Source organism: Papio anubis, chromosome 10 (assembly GCF_008728515.1).
Source record: "Papio anubis isolate 15944 chromosome 10, Panubis1.0, whole genome shotgun sequence".
NCBI lineage: Eukaryota > Metazoa > Chordata > Mammalia > Primates > Cercopithecidae > Papio > Papio anubis.
Window position 1 is genome coordinate 117,426,691 of NC_044985.1, and position 18,376 is coordinate 117,445,066.

Consider the following 18,376-nt stretch of genomic DNA (forward strand, 5'->3'; position numbering starts at 1 on the left):
TCTCAGATGCCATGACTTTCAAGGAGAGAGTATGGAACCATGTCATGCATTTGAGGAACATTTATTTTGCAAGTATTTTTCCAAAAATGCCCTAGAAATAGCCTCTGAAATTCTCCAAACACCTGTCACGGAATATGATCTCTACAGCCACACATCAGTTTGGTTGTTCTTAACGGATCTTGTTTTGACTATCCTAAACCCGCGGATGCCCAACATGGTCTTCACAGGTATCAACTGCCATCAGGAAGCTGCGTCATGGTGTTTACCTCCTTAGCACATTAAGAATAATCTGGCTTTGTAAATTGAAAAAAGATTCCTTACTGAACTGTGATTTGACATTTTGGTTTGTTGCATTTCAAATTTCTTTCCAGTTTAACAAATTATTTTGTGCCAATTCATGTACTTGTCAGTTATCAAATTTTATAAAACTGTCTTCTTGAAAGTGTGTATATATAATTTAAAAATTATACATCATATTCAGCCTACATTTTTGAGTACTGTGTTTAGAAAAGTACCAAATAACCAAGAGTAAGAATGAAAAGCAATACGTAACTGAACGAAGTAATACCAAAAAAGAAGTCACTCCTAGTCTCTTTGAATTTTTGGTTAGTTCCAACAGAATTGATGACTGGTTTTAGGTGAAAAGAATTCAGGCTCCGTCTATACCATCCATGGTAGGTTCAGCTCTGCAGACCTGGGGATGGGATATGGTTACAGAGCAAGAAAAGATCTGTGCTTCCCCCATTGCTCTAAGTTTCTGGCTCCAGTTCAAGATCCAAATTCAAAGTTAGCTTTTGGTGGACAAGACTAAGGCCTCCCACTAAAATTGTTTACTTCAAGTTTTTATTTTCAAAGTGTTTAACACACACAAAAGAGAGACTTAGTGTCATGACCACCCGTATATCAATCTTAGGTTAAATAATTTTCACTATTTTGCTGAACTGATTCATCTATCCCTTTTTTCCTGTCTTTAAAGAAAACTTTTTTAAAAGAGAAATTTGTGTCAACCTTTTTTATTATACTTTAAGTTCTAGGGCACATGTGCACAATGCAGGCTGAGTTACATAGGTATACATGTGCCATGTTGGTTTGCTGCACCCATCAACTCTGTCATTTCCATTAGGTATTTCTCCTAATGCTATCCCTTCTCAGCCTCCCCCACCCCTGACAGGCCCTGTGTGATGTTCCCTAGTCCTGCAGGTTCTCACATTGTTCAATTCCTACTTATGAGTGAGAATATAATGCTTCGTTTGGTTTTCTGTCCTTGTGATAGTTTGTTGAGAACATAGCTCTCCAGCTTCATCCATGTCCGCAAAGGACATGAACTCATCCTTTTTATGGCTGCATAGTATTCCATGGTATAAGAAGCACATCTTCTTTATCCAGTCTATCATTGATGGACATTTGGGTTATTCCAAGTTCTTTGCTATTGTGAATAAAAGCCAATAAACGTATGTGTGCATGTGTCTTTATAGTACCATTGATTTATAATCCTTGGGTATATACCCAGTAATGAGATCGCTGGGGTCAAATGGTATTTCTCTAGTTCTAGACTTGAGGAATTGCCACACCGCTTTCCACAATGGTTGAACTAATTTACACCCCACCAACGAGGCAGCTGCTCCTATTTCTCCACATCCCCTCCAGCATCTGTTGTTTCCTGACTTTTTAATGATCGCCATTCTAACTGGCATGAGATGGTATCTCATTGTGGTTTTGATTTGCATTTCTGTGATGACCAGTGATGATGAACATTTTTTCATATGCCTGTTTGCTGCATAAATGTCTTCTTTTGAGAAGTGTCTGTTCATATCCTTTGCCCACTTTTGAATGGGTTGTTTTTTTTCTTGTAAATTTGTTTGACTTCTTTGTAGATTCTGGCTATTAGCCCTTTGCCAGGTGGATTGATTGCAAAAATGTTCTCCCATTGTGTAGGTTGCCTGTTCAGTCTGATGATAGTTTCTTTTGCTGTGCAGAAGCTCTTTGGTTTAATTAGATCACATTTGTCAATTTTGGCTTTTGTTGCCATTGCTTTTGGTGTTTAGTCATGAGGTCTTTGCCCATGCCTATGTCCTGAATGGTATTACTTCGGTTTTCTTCAAGGGTTTATGGTTTTAGGTCTTACATTTAAGTCTTTAATCCATCTTGGTTAATTTTCTATAAGATTAAGGAAGGGATCCAGTTTCAGCTTTCTGCATGGCTAATGATTTTCCCAACACCATTTATTAAATAGGGAATCTTTCCCCCTTTTCTTGTTTTTGTCAGGTTTGTCAAAGATCAGAAGGTTGGGGATGTGTGGTGTTATTCCTGAGGCCTCCATTCTGTTCCATTGGTCTATATATCTGTTTGGGCACCAGTACCATGCTGTTTTGGTTACTGTAGCCTTGTAGTATAGTTTGAAGTCAGGTAGCGTGATGCCTCCAGCTTTGTTCTTGTTGCTTAGGATTGTCTTGGCTATGCAGGCTCTTTTTTAGTTCCATATGAAATTTAAAGTAGTTTTTTCTAATTCTATGAAGAAAGTCAATGGTAGCTTGATGGGATACCATTGAATCTATAAATTACATTGGGCAGTATGGCCATTTTTACGATACTGATTCTTCATATCCGTGAGCATGGAATGTTCTTCCATTTGTTTGTGTCCTCTTATTTTGTTGAGCAGTGGTTTGTAGTTTTCCTTGAAGAGGTCTTCACACCCGTTGTAAGTTGTATTCCTAGGTATTTTATTCTCTTTGTTGGAATTGTGAATGCCATCTTGCTAGACATTACCTTTCAACCCCCAGTTTGTGTCATTTTAAAAAGAAATTCTTGGCATGTCATTCCATCACTGAATACTTAATTAAATACGAAAAATAAGAAACATTTGTTACATAGCCACAATATCATTATCATATCTAAGGCAATAAAAATTCTTTAATATTATCTCATTTCCAGTTCATAATTAAATTTACCCCATTTTCTGGAACAACATCTTTCCATATAGATCAATGGAATAGAATGGAGAATTCAGAAATAAACCCATATATTCTTGGCCAATTGACAGGGTGTCAAATTTTGACACGTGTGTCAAGATCATTCAAATGGGACAGAATAGTCTCTTCAACGGAAGACCCACCCTGGGGTCCTTCAGGTCCAGCATCAGACTCCAGACCATTTGCAGAGATCATCCAGCCGTCTCCCACCATGCCTCTGATGAATCCTTCACCATGTGCATCCACAGGGGTCCCGCAAATATTTTCTCACAGTCTACTGAGTGACTTTCCTTACAAATACTTCATTGTAGAATAAATAGAGGTTTATAGCAAGGTTGCAACAAATAGTTTAGAGAATTCTTATCTATCCTGTGTCCAGTTTCCCCATTGTTATATCTTATGTTTCTAAGGCACATCCATCGCAACTCATTCACCAATATTGACACGTTATGATGAGCTAAAGTCTGTTTCCTTCAGATTTCATTGATTTTTACTTAATATCACTGTTCTTTTATGGGATCCCATTGATACCACCTGAAATGTAGTCATCATGTCTCCTTAGTCTCTTCCAGTCTGTGACGGTTTCTCAGACTTCCCTGTTTATGGTGACTTGGGCAGTTTTGAGCAGTCCTGGTCAGGTGTCCTGTAGAATGTTCCTCAGTGTGTGTTTGTCTGACATTTTTATCATGGTTAAACTGGGGTTATAGGTTTTTGGTAGGAAGACACAGAGGTCTTTTCTTGTTTTCTTGCATGTAGAAAAGAGTGGCCTGTTCTCCAATGCATTGCTTGTACCTTTGTAAAAACTTGGCTGTTCATACATCTGTGCATGTATTTCTAGACTTGGTGTTCTGCTCCACTGAAATATTTGTGAAATATTTGATTACTGTAGCTTTGTGATAATCTTGAAATGAGGTAGTGTTACCAATTTTTTTCAAATTGTTTTTGCTATTGTAGGTCTGCTACATGACCGTATGGATTTTAGAATAAGTTTGTTAGTTTGGTTTGATTGGGATTGTATTGAATTTATAGATCAACTGGGGAGAAACAACATCTCATTAATTTTGAGTTTTCCAATTCATTAACATATCTATTTAAGTCCCTCATCAGTGTTCTGTAATTTTCAGTGTACAGTCTTTCACATTTTTTGTCAGATATATTCCTAAGTGTTTCATGTTTTTGATGCTATTTAAGTGATATTTTTATTCCAATTTTTAATGGTTCATTGCTAGTATAGTTGACCCCTGAACAATATGGGAATGAAGAGGACCAACCCGCTGAAGCAAAAAATCCACACAGATCTTTGATTCTCCAAAAACATAACTACTAACAGCCAACTATTTACCAAAAGCCTTACCAGTAGCATAAACAGTCAATTAACACATATTTTGAATGTTGTTAGTATTATATCTTGTATTATTACAATAAAGCAAGCTAGAGAAAAGAAAATGTTATTTAAAAACATAACATGTGAAAAAATGCCCAATATCACTAATCATCAGAAATATGAAAGTCAAAACCACAATGAGATATCATCTCACACCAGTTAGAATGGCTATTATTAAAAAGTCAAGAAACAATAGATGCTTGCGAAGCGGCTGAGAAAGGGGACCAGTTGTACACTGTTGATGGTGGGAATGCAAATTAGTTCATCCCCTGTGGGAAGTAGTTTGGAGATTTCGCAAAGAAGTCAATAGACACCACCAATACAATAGAAGTTTTATATATATATAAAATCATTTTACCAAGAAACACATGCACTGGTATGTTCATTGCAGCTCTATTTAGAATAGAAAAGACATGAAATCAACCTAGGTGCCGTCAACAGTATTAATATAGATGAAGAAAACGTGGAACATATACACCATGGAATATGCAGTCATAAAAAAAGAATGAAATCATGTTCTTTGTAACAACATGGATGCAGCTGGAGGTCATTATCCTAAGGAAATATACACAGACACAGAACACCAAATACCATGTGTTCTCACTTAGAAGTGAGCCAAACAGTAGGTACTCATGGGCATAAAGATGGCAACAATAGACACTATGGACTCTAAAAGGGAGAGGAAGGGGTGTAGGAGTTGAAAAACTATTGGGTACTATGCTCAGTACTTGGGTGATGGGAGCAATCATGCCCCAAACGTCAGCATCACACAATATACTCAGGTAAACCTGCATATGTACTCTTGAATCTAAAATAAAAGTTGAATATGTATAAGAGAAGTGAATCATCAAAAAGGTCTCCATCTTCATCATCTTCCATTGAGTGGGCTGTGGAGGAGGAGGAGGAGGAGAAGGAGGAGTAGATGTTGGTCTTGCTGTCTCAGGGTGGCAGAAGCAGAAGAGGTAAAGGGGGTGGAAGGGGAGGCAGGAGAGGCAGGTGCACTTGGTGTAACCTTATGGAAATACATCATAATTACTGTCTGTTTTTTTCTCTTTGATTTATTTAAAAATGCTTTTATACAGTACTAATCCTTCTTCCCCGCTTGCTTTGGTTCCAGTGCCCATGAAGGGTTCATGTTGTAATAGAAGTCAATAGCAGTCTTAAATAATTGGAAGCCTTTCTATGAGGCTTATATTGTGTAAAGCCATTTTTTTTTTTCTGGCACTGCTGCTTCTACATCTTCTTTCTGATCAAGTACTGACTGGAAAGCACTCATCTCCATCAGGTCCTCTATTAATTCCTCGAGTGTAGTGTCTATTGACTCTTGAATTTCTCCAAGATTCATACTTTGAAACACCTTATCCCCCACCTTTTGTTGCTGAATCCACAATCCCTTTCATGACTTCCTTGATTGGCTCTGTCATAAATCCTGTGAAGTCATGTGCAACATCTGGACACAGTTTTCTCCAGAAGAAATGTATTGTTTGGGGCTTGGTGGCTTTCACAGCTCTTTCTATAACAGCAATGGCATCTTCAATGGTGTAATCCTTCTGGACTTTCATGACATTCTCTATCCAGATTCTCTTCCATAGTATTGACAATCTTTTCCATAAAAAAGTGTGTGTAATGAGTTCTAAAGTTCCTTATGACCCCTGATTGAGAGACTGAATTAGAGATGTTGGGTTTGGAAGCAGGTAGACCACTTTGACAGCTTCCGTGTTGAACTCATGGGTTCTGGGTGACTAGGGGCATTGTCCAATATCAAAAGAACTTTAAAAGACAGTCCCTTACTGGCAATACATTTTCTGCCTTCAGGGACAAAGCATTGATGGAACCAATCCAGAAAAAGTGTCCTTGTTGTGTAGGCCTTCTTGTTGTACAACCAAAAATCTGTCAGTAAGTGTCGATCTTGTCCCCTCAAGGCTTAAGGGTGGGCAATTCTACACATGAGGTCAGTTCTGAGTGTCAACTTGACTGTGTTTACACAAAACAGTAGAGTTAGCCTATCCCTTTCTGCCTTGCATTCTGGTGCTTGGCTTACTTCGTTGCTAATAAATGTCTTTTGTGTCACCTAGTTTTGGTTTTTGTTTTTTCCACAATAGGGCACTGTCATCTGCATTAAAAACCTATTCAGGCAGATATCCTTCCTCCTCTGGCTAATTTTCGTTGCATCTGGGAACTACGATCTCTTTTGTTTAAGTTCTGTTATCTTTGATAAAACCAGCAAACCATCCTTTGCCACCATTAAGTTCTCCAGTTTTGATTCCACTTTGCTTTTGTTGGTTTATAATGACTTTGCTTTTCTCAAATCACAATGGCATCTATAACAAGTTTTTCTTAGCAATGCTAGACCACATTAAAGTTTACTTCAATTATGAAAACAAAAGGCATTTCAGAAAATGCAGGTTTGCTCCTGCTGGCATTGCTGTAGCAATGTCTCTCATGACCCTCCCTCCCCTTCCTCCTTCCTCCTTCTTCTTCTCCCCTTCCTTCTGCTCCTCCCTCCCTTCTTTCTTTCCTTCCTTCTTCCATTTTTTTTCCAATGGTCCCTATCTAGCTTCATTTATTTTGAAATGGCAGGCAATCACCATGGTAGAGCTCAGTCTATGGTACCAATCAAGCAATTTGACTTTTTTGGTAATTCTTTGCTTCTTGGGAGTAATTCCAGTATCATTAGTGGTGCTCTGTAGTCCCTTGATGGTATTCAAGGCTTACAATATTGCACTAAACACGATGAAAAATACAGTAGAGCCATGAGAGATCACTTTTACTCTGCCATGCAATTTACTGGAGAGATGAAATGCTCAGAGAGTATAAGTGTTATATCACATGCATTTAACCCACACTTCAGCTCACTGGAAGAGCAACAGGAGGTAGCTACAAAATTATTACAGTAGTGTAGTATATACTATAGGTAATTTTGTGCAGTTAAGATTTAATGCTGCATCTATACATTTGTTTGTATTTCTTTCCAGTGCTAATGATGCAGTGTACAGTCTGGAAGTGTTTGTGTGTGTTTTAATAATTTTTTATAGATTTGTGCATATTTTAAAGTAATAATAAAATAGAGTAGTATCTACACATGCTTTATGTATTAATGGCATACCTACCTTTAAGAAAATTTTAGATATTTAGTTTATTTGGTTTATATGTACATTTTTTCAAACTGTTGAAATTTCTTAAAATGTTTTGCAATATATTTATCTATAAAAATCTGCATATAAGTGGATCCACACAGCTCAAAACCCTACTGTTCAATGTCAACTGTATATAGAAATAAGATTAATTTTTAAGTATTATATCTTGCAACCATGCTAAACTTATGTATTTGTTCTAGGAGATTTTTGTAGAGTTTGTTATTATTCCTTCATACATAAACATGTTGTCTGTGAATGAGACCTTTTTATTTTTTCCTTTGCAATCTAGATACTTTTTCCTTCTTTTTCTTCCTTGACTGCACTGGCTGGAACCTGAAGAACAGTGTTGAGTAGAAGTGGGGAGGGCCCCCGTCCTCGGCATGTGTTTGACTTGAGGAGTGGAGCATTAAGTCTTTCACCATTACGGATAATGTGAGCTGTGGGTTCCTCCAAGATGCCCTTCATTAGTTTAAGATATTTCCCTTTTTTTTTCTGAGTTTGTTGAGAATTTTTTATCACAAGTGGATTTTGGATTTCTGTCAAACACTTTTTCCATACCTATTGAGATAATTATATGCTTATATGTTTTTAGTTTATTTATATGGTATGTTACTTTAATTGATTTATAAAATTATTTATTTTATCATTAATTATGGTGAAATACACATAGCATAAAATGAATCATCTTCATCACTTTAGGTGCACAGTTCAGTATTGAGTACATTCACATTGCTGTGCAACCAATACCACCATTCATCTCCAGAACTCTCTTCATCTTCCCAAACTGAAACTTTGGACCCATTAAAATATAATTCTCCATTCTCCCCTCCTCTCAGCCCTTGCCAACCATCGCTTCTAATTTCTTTTATTCCTACTTAATTTGACTATTTTAGATACTTCATATAAGTAGAATCATACAGCATTTGTCATTTTGTGATTAGCTTAGTTCACTCTGCACAATATCCCTAAGGTTCATTCATGTTAGCATATGTCAGAATTTTCTTCCTTTCTAAGGCTGAATAATATTTCATTCTGTATACCTACACCACATTTTTGCTTGGGTTGTTTCCACTTCTTGGCTGTTGTGAGTTATGCTGCTATGAACATGGTGGCACAACTCCTCGATTAATTTTCTAATGTCAAACCAGCCTTGCATTCCTCGGATAAACCCCACTTGGTTATGGTGTATAATCTTTTTGTGTAGTACCTATTTTAAAATATTACAGAATTTGACTTGCCAATATTTTGTCTAAAATTTTTGCATCTAAGCTCATGAGGGTCTTTAATTTTCCTATCTTATAATGTCTTTATCTGATTTTGGTACTGTGATAATGCTGGTCTCATCAAATGAATTAGGAAATCACGTAGGCTTCAGTTTTTGGAACCAGTTTGTGAATAATTGGTATTATTTATTCTTCAATGTTTGCCGGATTCATCAGTGATGTCATCTGAGCTTTGTTTTGTGAGGGAAGGTGTGAATACAAATCCAAATTCAATTTAAAAGATACAGCTTACGACCTGGCGCAGTGGCTCAAGCCTGTAATCCTAGCACTCTGGGAGGCCGAGATGGGCGGATCACGAGGTCAGAAGATCGAGACCATCCTGGCTAACACGGTGAAACCTGCCTCACTAAAAATACAAAACTAGCTGGGCCAGGTGGCTGCCTGTAGTCCCAGCCACCGGGAGGCTGAGGCAGGAGAATTGGTGTAAACCTGGGAGGCAGATTTTCTGCAGTGAGCTGAGATCTGGCCACTGCACTCCAGCCTGGGTGACAGTGTGAGACTCCATCTCAAAAAAAAAAAAAAAAAAAGATGCAGGTTACTTCTGTTGGGGTTATGCATTTATTCTTGTGAAAAGTCTAGCAGTTTGTATCTTTAACAAAATGTGTCCATTCCATAAGTGGCAGACTTTTTTTGGCATAAACTTGTTCATGATATTCTCTTAACATTTTAATATCTGTAGAATCTATGGTGATACCACCTCTCTCATTCCTGATGTTGATAATTTATTTCTTCTCTCATTTTTTTTAGATCAAGGTGGCTAGAGCTTTACTAAATTAATTGATCTCAGCAAACCAGCTTTGGCTTCATTAATTTTCTCAACAAACCAGCTTTGGTTTCATTAATTTTGTCTATGTTTCTTTGAGTATATTTTCCATTTCATTGATTTCTGCTCGGAAGTAAGCCTCCGGGGAAGGTAGATCACTCACCGTCATGTTTGTTTTTCAAGGACAGTCATCTGCAAGTGCCCCAGACACCAAAAGAAAAGGTGACTCAGCAAATGTCTAGTAACAGGGTGTCCCGAAAAGAGCCATCTTGTGCTCGCACAAGGATTATACCCCGAGGTTGTCTGCAGACTCTCTCACTAAATGTTCTTTAAGGTGTTACCTGACACATACTGCTTAGCTCATCCATGAAGGTATCAAGAAAACCTGCAGAATATAATTCTGTCCAATGCAACAAATATTTCGGTTGATTTTCTTTGTGCAAGGCTGTATTTGTTTGCTTGGATTGCTATAAAGGATAGCTGAGGCTGGGTAATTTATAAAGAAAAGAGGTTTAATTGGTTCACAGTTTTGCAGTCTTTACACAAAACATGGTGCTAGCATCTGCTTCAGGTGAGGCCTCAGGAAGCTTACAATCATGACAGAAGGTGATGGGGAGCCGGCATGTCACATGGCAAGAGCAGGAGCAAGAGAGAAATGGGGGAGATGGCACATACTTTTCTTTTTAATTTTTATTTTTATTTCTGGGGTACACGTGGAAGATTTTCAGGTTTGTTACATAGGTAAACATGTGCCATGGTGGTGCATACTTTTTTTTTTTTTCCTGCTCTAAAACTCTTTTTTTTTTAATACTGTAAGGTCTGGGATACATGTGCAGAATGTGTAGGTTTGTTACATAGGTATACACATGCCATGGTGGTTTGCTGCACCCATCAACCTGTCAGCTACATTAGGTATTTCTCCTAATACTGTCCCTCCCCTAGGCCCTCACCCTGCGACAGGCCCTAGTGTGTGATGTTTGTTCCCTTCTCTGCATCCATGTGTTCTCATTGTCCAACTCCCACTGTGCATGAGAACATGCAGTGTTTGGTTCTCTGTTCTTGTGTTAGTTTGCTGAGAATGATAGTTTCTAGCTTCATCCATGTCCCGGCAAAGGACATGAACTCATCCTTTTTTATGGCTGCATAGTATTCCATGGTGTATATGTGCCACATTTTCTTTATCCACTCTATCATTGATGGTCATTTGCATTGGTTCCAAGTCTTTGCTATTGTGAATAGTGCTGCAATAAAATACATGTGCGTGTGCTTTATAGTAGAATGATTTATAATCCTTTGGGTATATACCCAGTAATGGGATTGCTGGATCAAATGGTATCTCTGGTTCTAGATCCTTGAGGAATCGTCACACTGTCTTCCAGAATGGTTGAACTCCCACCAACAGTGTAAAAACGCTCCTATTTCTCCACATCCTCTCCAGCATCTGTTCTTTCCTGAGTTTTAATGATCGCCATTCTAATTGGCATGAGATCGTATCTCATTGTCGTTTTGATTTGCATTTCTCTAATGACCAGTGTTGATGAGCTGTTTTGATATGTTTGTTGGTTGTATAAATGTCTTCTTTTGTGAAGTGTCTGTTCATATCCTTCACCCACTTTTTGATTGTTTTTTTTTTTCTTGTAAATTTGTTTAAATTCCTTGTAGATTCTGGATATTAGCCCTTTGTCAGATGGATAGATTGCAAAATTTTTCTCCCATTGTGTAGGTTGCCTGTTCAGTCTGATGATAGCTTCTTTTGCTGTGCAGAAGCTCTTTAGTTTAATTAGATCCCATTTCTTAATTTTGGCTATTGTTGCCATTGCTTTTGATGTTTTAGTTATGAAGTATTTGCCCATGCCTACATCCTGAATGGTATTGCCTAGGTTTTTTTCTGGAGTTTTCATGGTTTTAGGTATTACATTTAAGTCTTTAATCCATCTTGAGTTAATTTTTGTGCAAGGTGTAAGGAAGGGGTCCAGATTCAGTTTTCTGCATATCGCTAACCAGTTTTCCCAACACCATTTATTAAATAGGGAATCCTTTCTCCGTTGCTTGTTTTTATCAGGTGTGTCAAAGATCAGATGGTTGTAGATGTGTGGTATAATTTCTGAGGCCTCTGTTCTGTTCTATTGATCTATATATCTGTTTGGGTACCAGTATCATGTTGTTTTGGTTACTGTAGCCTTGTAGTATAGTTTGAAGTCAGGCAGCGTGATGCCTCCAGCTTTGTTCTTTTTGCTTAGGATTGTCGTGGCTATGCAGGCTGTTTTTTAGTTCCATATGAAATTTAAAGTAGTTTTTTCTAATTCTGTGAGGAAAGTCAATGGTAGCTTGATGGGATAGCATTGAATGTATAAATTACCTTGGGCAGTATGGCCATTTTGATGATATTGAGTCTTCCTATCCATGAACATGGAATGTTTTTCCCTTTGTTTGTGTCCTCTCTTGTTTCCTTGAGCAGTGGTTTGTAGTTCTCCTTGAAGAGGTCCTTCCCATCCCTTGTAAGTTGTATTCCTAGGTATTTTATTCTGTTTGTAGCAATTGTGAATGGAAGTTTACTCATGATTTGGCTCTCTGTTTTTCTATTACTACTGTATAGGAATGCTTGTGATTTTTGCGCATTGATTTTGTATCTTGAGACTTTTCTGAAGTTGCTTATCAGCTTAAGAAGATTTTGTACTGAGATGATGGGATTTTCTAAATATACAATCATGTCATCTGCAAACAGAGACAATTGGACTTCCTCTATTCCTATTTGAATACCCTATATTTCTTTCTCTTGCCTGATTGTCCTGGCCAGAACTTCCAATGTTATGTTGAATAGGAGTGGTGAGAGAGGGCATCCTTATCTTGTGCCGGTTTTCACAGGGAATGCTTCCAGCTTTTGCCCATTCAGTATGATATTGGCTGTGGGTTTGTTATAAATAGCTCTTATTATTTTGAGATATGTTCCATCAGTACCTAGTTTGTTGAGAATTTTTGGCATGAAGTGCTGTTGAATTTTGTCGAAGGCCTTTTCTGCATCTAAATTGAGATAATCATGTGGTTTTTGTCATTGGTTCTGTTTATGTGATGGATTACGTTTATTGATTTGTGTATGTTGGACCAGCCTTGCATCCCAGCTATGAAGCCGACTTGATCATGGTGGATAAGCTTTTTGATGTACTAGTGGACTCAGTTTGCCAGTACAGAGGATATTTGCCATCGATGTTCATCAGGGATATTGGCCTGAAATTTTCCTTTTTTGTTGTGTCTCTTCCAGGTTTTGGTATCAGGATGATGCTGGCCTCATAAAATGAGTTATGGAGGAGTCCCTCTTTTTCTGTTGTTTGGAGTAGTTTCAGAAGGAATGATACCAGGTCCTCTTTGTACCTCTGGTAGAATTCTGCTGTGAATCCACCTGGTCTGGGCTTTTTTCAGTGGATAGGTAATTAATTACTGCCTCAATTTCAAAACCTGTTGTTTGTCTATTCAGGGGTTTGACTTCTTCCTGGTTTAGTCTTGGGAGGCTGTATGTGTCCAGGAATTCATCCATTTCTCCTAGAATTTCTAGTTTATTTGTGTAGAGGTGTTTATAGTATTCTCTGATGGTAGTTTGTATTTCTGTGGGGTCGGTGGTGATATCCCCTTTATCATTTTTTATTGTGTCTATTGATTCTTCTCTCTTTTCTTCTTCATTAGTCTGGCTAGTGGTCTATCAATTTTGTTAATCTTTTCAAAAAACCAACTTCTGGATTCACTGGTTTTTTGAAGGGTTTTTCTGTCTCTATCTCCTTCAGTTCTGCTCTGATCTTAGTTATTTCTTGTCTTCTGCTAGCTTTTGAATTTATTTGCTCTTGCTTCTCTAGTTCTTTTAATTGTGATATTAGGGTTTTGATGTTAGATCTTTCCTGCTTTCTCCTGTGGGCATTTAGTGCTATAAATTTCCCTCTAAACACAGCTTTAGCTGTGTCCCAGAGATTCTGCTATGTTGTGTCTTTGTTCTCATTGGTTTCAAAGAACTTATTTATTTCTGCCTTAATTTCAATATTTACCCAGTAGTTATTCAGGAGCAGATTGTTCAGTTTCCATGTAGTTGTGCAGTTTTGAATAAATTTCTCAATCCTGAGTTCTAATTTGTTTGCACTGTGATCTAAGAGACTGTTATGATTTCCGTTCTTTTGCATTTGCTGAGGAGTGTTTTACTTTCAATTATGTGGTCAGTTTTAGAATAAGTGCAATGTGGTGCTGAGAAGAATGTATATTCTGTTGATTTGGGCTGGAGAGTTCTATAGATGTCTACTAGGTTTGCTTGGTCCAGAGTTGAGTTCAAGTCCTGCTTTTCCTTGTTATATTCTGTCTCGTTGATCTGTCTAATATTGACAGTGGGGTGTTAAAGTCTCCCATTATTATTGTATGGTAGCCTAAGTCTCTTTGTAGGTCTCTAAGAACTTGCTCTATGGGTTTTCCTGTTTTGGGTACATATATATTTAGGATGGTTAGCTCTTCTTGTTACATTGATCCCTTTCCTTTACCAATATATAATGCCCTTCTTTGTCTTTTTTTTATCTGTGTTAGTTTTAAGTCTGTTTTATGAGAGCCTAGGATTGCAACACCTGCTTTTTTTGCTTTCCATTTGCTTGGTAAATATTCCTCTATCCCTTTATTTTGAGCCGATGTATGTCTTTGCATGTGAAATGGGGTTTCTGAACACAGCACACTGTTGGGTCTTGACTGTTTATCCAATTTGCCAGTCTGTGTCTTTTAATTGGGGCATTTAGCCCATTTATATTTAAGATTAATATTATTATGTGTGTACTTGATCCTGTCATTATGACGCTAGCTGTTTATTTTGCCCATTAGCTAATGCAGTTTCTTTATAGTGCTGATTGTCCTTACAATTGGGTATGTTTTTGCAGTAGCTGGTACTGGTTTTTCCTTTCCATATTTAGTGTTTCCTTCAGGAGCTCTTGTATGCAGGCCTGGTGGTGACAAAATCTCTCAGCATTTGCTTGTCTGTAAAGGATTTTATTTCTCCTTCACTGATGAAGCTTAGTTTGACTGGATATGAAATTCCGGGTTGAAAATTCTTTCCTTTAGGAATGTTGAGTATTTGCCCCTGCTGTCTTCTGGCTTATTGGGTTGCTGCAGAGAGATTCACTGTTAGTCTGATGGGCTTCCTTTTGTGGGTAACCAGACCTTTCTCTCTGGCTGCCCTTAACATTTTTCCTTCATTTCTACCTTGGTGAATCTGATGATTATGTGTCTTGGGGTTGCTTTTCTCAAGGAATATCTTTATGGTGTTCTCTGTGTTTCCTGAATTTCAGTGTTGGCCTCTCTAGCTTGGCTGGGAAAGTTCTCCTGGATAATATCCTAAAGAGGGTTTTTGTCACATTTTTTAAAAATTATACTTTAAGAGTTCTGGGATACATGTGCTGTCATATACTGTTAAGCAATCAAATCTCACGAGAAATCACTCACTATTGGAAGGACAGTGCCAAACTATTCATGAGGGATCCATGCCCACGACCCAAACATCTCCCACCATGCTTCACCTCCAACACTGATAGTATATTTGACCGTGATATGGAGGGGACAAACATACTAACTGCACTGTGCAAATCAAAGGCATAGCATGGCTACTGTGAAAGGAGGGTGAAAACACAAAGATGACATCACCTCTGACCTCCAGGAGTGCTCAGCAGACTGAGGGAAACAAGTACATATTTTCCTGAAGGAGGGCACTGGAGTGATGGCGTGTTTAGAATGTGGAAGTAGAGCAGTCACAGAGAGGCACAGCAGGGTACTCACACAAGGACTGGGCCAGCAACTCCCCACTGCATGTGATGTATCTGAGGGAAGCCATTAAAATAGGCGGAGGTCACTTTCCATCAAGTCCCTGGTATGGTCCATGGAGGCAGGGTTGTCAATCTCATTTCAGCATTTCAGAGGCCTCTCAGGGTTTGGATATGGAAGAAGACAACCAGCAATGATTATGTATTGCAGAGACGCAGGTGAGCCCCAGTTTCTTGTCAGTTGGGAGGTCAGTGCTAAGGGCCTTGCTGTCTTTCCTTGGCACATAGGATGCCAATTTCTTTCTGGACAGAGAGTATTTCCTTGGCTAAAGTTAAAATCTAAATTTTGTTTTGGGATAAATTCCAAAAATATTAGCTTTATTCAAATTGACTTTCACTTTATGTTTCTGAATCTTCAAGGTCCAAAAGCATTGCTTACTAATTCTGTTTCTAAAGTCACATTGCAGCTCAGGCATGCTCTCCCTCCAACGAAGAGACCATAATGTACTCTTGTCTCTAAATCATACAAGTAGGTATCTCAGCAAATGATACTCATGTATTATTGTTCTTATGAGTAAATCATTGGCAGTGAGTGTGATTGTGAAATGATAAATACACGCCCTCTATTTGGCTCAGCTTTTGTGCCTGTACTTCTTCCGCCTACTGTATCATAGCAGCTTAGAATTCCAGCTGCTGTCTCGGGCTGCAGTTCTCTGATGGCTCACACACGGTGCACCAGCCCCGTTCCTTTATGTGTGTCTACTGCTGACCTGTGGTTTTGCTGAGGCAGGGAAGCTGCTGGTAGTGCCCATGGATGGGAGCCACTGGTTCACCATGCAGTCGGTGGTGGAGAAACTTATCCTCAGGGGGCATGAGGTGGTGGTAGTCATGCCAGAGGTGAGTTGGCAACTGGGAAGACCACTGAATTGCACAGTGAAGACTTATTCAACCTCATACACTCTGGAGGATCTGGACCGAGTTCATGGCTTTTGCCCAGGCTCAGTGGAAAGCACAAATACAAAGTATATTTTCTCTGGTAATGAGTTCATCCAGTGGTTTCTTTGACTTACTTTTGTCACATTGCAGGAGTTTGTTTAATGACCAAAATTGGTAGAATACTTAAAGGAGAGTTCTTTGATGCGTGTTTCTGGATCCTTTTGATGTCTGTGGTTTAATTGTTGCCAACATTTCTCCCTCCCTCTGTGGTCTTTGCCAGGGGAATATTTTTGCCACTATCTTGAAGGCTAGAAGGTGCGCCCTGCTCCTCTTTCCTATGTCCCCAGAGAACTCTTAGGGTTCTCAGATGCCATGACTTTCAAGGAGAGACTACTGAACCATGTCATGCACTTGGAGGAACATTTATTTTGCAAGTATATTTTCAAAAGTGCCCTAGAAATCGCCTCTGAAATTCTCCAAACACCTGTCACAACATGATCTCTACAGCCACACATCAATTTGGTTGTTAAGTGAACGACTTTGTTTTGGACTATCCTAAACCTGTGATGCCCTTCCAACATGGTCTTCACAGGTATCAACTGCCATCAGGAAAGCCAGTGCCTAAGGTGTCATTGCTCCTTAGCACATTGCGCGGCATTCTAGTCAATATTTAAAAGATTCCTTACTGAACTGGGATTCACATTTGTGTTTGTTATGCCTAAAATTTCTTTTCTGTGTCAAAATGGCTTTGTGCCATCCATATGCTTGTTGGTTAGCAACTTTGATATAACGGCCTCGTTAATATGTATGTATATACAATTGGTTAATTGTTTATAATTTCCACCTCTGTGCTTCTTTTTTTTGAAACAGGGTATTGCTATGGTGCCCCTGGGCTAGACTCTAAACCTCTGGGCCCGAGTGGATCTCCTATCTGCTTCCAAGCAATTATGATATTTTAGTATTTTTGTAAAATATTTAAAAGGGCTGGCCAAGAAATGAAAATTTCCATTTTTGTATTAACTGTACTACCTGCTACAGTAAAATGTTCTTTGCAGTTTTGTATGCATCTGTTTCCATTTGTTGAAATTATATATAAGCACATATGTAAATATTTACACTTATTTTATGAAAATTAAATCAACTCTCAGGCTGTATATGTTGTTCTTTACTAAGCATTTTTACTTGCCAATAAACCAGAGACATCTTTACAGATTTGACATGTTATTTTATTTTATATTTTAATATTTGTTTATTTATTTATTTATTTTTATTATACTTTAAGTTCTAGGGTACATGTGCACAACGTACAGGTTTGTTACATATGTATACATGTGCCATGTTGGTGTGCTGCACCCATCAACTCATCAGCACCCATCAACTCGTCATTTACATCAGGTATAACTCCCAATGCCATCCCTTCCCCTCCCCCCTTCCCACAATAGGCCCCGGTTATTTTAATAATTGCATAAAAGTCTTTACTTTGGATCCAACATAGGCACAAGCTTTCCCAGGTGTTTTTCTGCTAAAGATTTGGCTAACTTCTTCAAAACAACAATAATAAGCAGATGTTATCTTTCTTTGACTGTGAAGAAAGTATAAAGCAGAATGTCTTTAGCCACCCAAAAAATTGTTAGTATGAGGTTTGGTCTTGTCCAGTCTGCTTTTGATTTGAGTGGACCACTTTCATCTCTTGGTAGCCATTGCTTTGATTGAGCTTTGTCTTCAGTATTGTATTGGTAAATCTATGTTTCATCTTCTGTTACAATCTTTGAAGAGAGACTTCAAGGTTGTTTTTTTTTTTTTTTTTTTTTTGAGACAGAGTTTCACTCTTGTTGCCGAGGCTGGAGTGCAACGGTGCAATCTCAGCTCACTGCAACCTCCACCTCCTGGGTTCAAGCGATTCTCCTGCCTCAGCCTCCTGAGTAGCTGGGATTACAGGCACACGCCATCTCACCTGGCTAATTTTGTATTTTTAGTAGAGCTGGGGTTTCTCCATGTTGGTCAGGCTAGTCTTGAACTCCTGACTTCAGGTGATCTGCCTGCCTTGGCCTCCCAAAGTGCTGGGATTACAGGTGTGAGCCACTAAGCCCGGCTAAGGTCTTGATCCCACTTGTTTATAATTTCCTGTGAAAG

At 38.4% G+C, this 18,376-nt stretch overlaps 1 protein-coding gene and 1 pseudogene across 1 annotated transcript in view; both read left to right on the forward strand.

The window, feature by feature from the left end:
• Positions 1-18,376, forward strand: part of LOC116268648 — a 143,787-nt pseudogene that overhangs the window by 15,384 nt on the left and 110,027 nt on the right.
• UGT1A10B (UDP glycosyl transferase 1A10B) overlaps positions 16,005-18,376 on the forward strand; it is a 229,057-nt gene continuing 226,685 nt past the window's right edge. The window contains 3 exon segments of the mRNA NM_001112659.1: positions 16,005-16,061; positions 16,063-16,283; positions 16,285-16,413. Of these exon segments, the coding sequence (NP_001106129.1) occupies positions 16,024-16,061; positions 16,063-16,283; positions 16,285-16,413 (388 nt within the window). The 5' untranslated portion in view covers positions 16,005-16,023.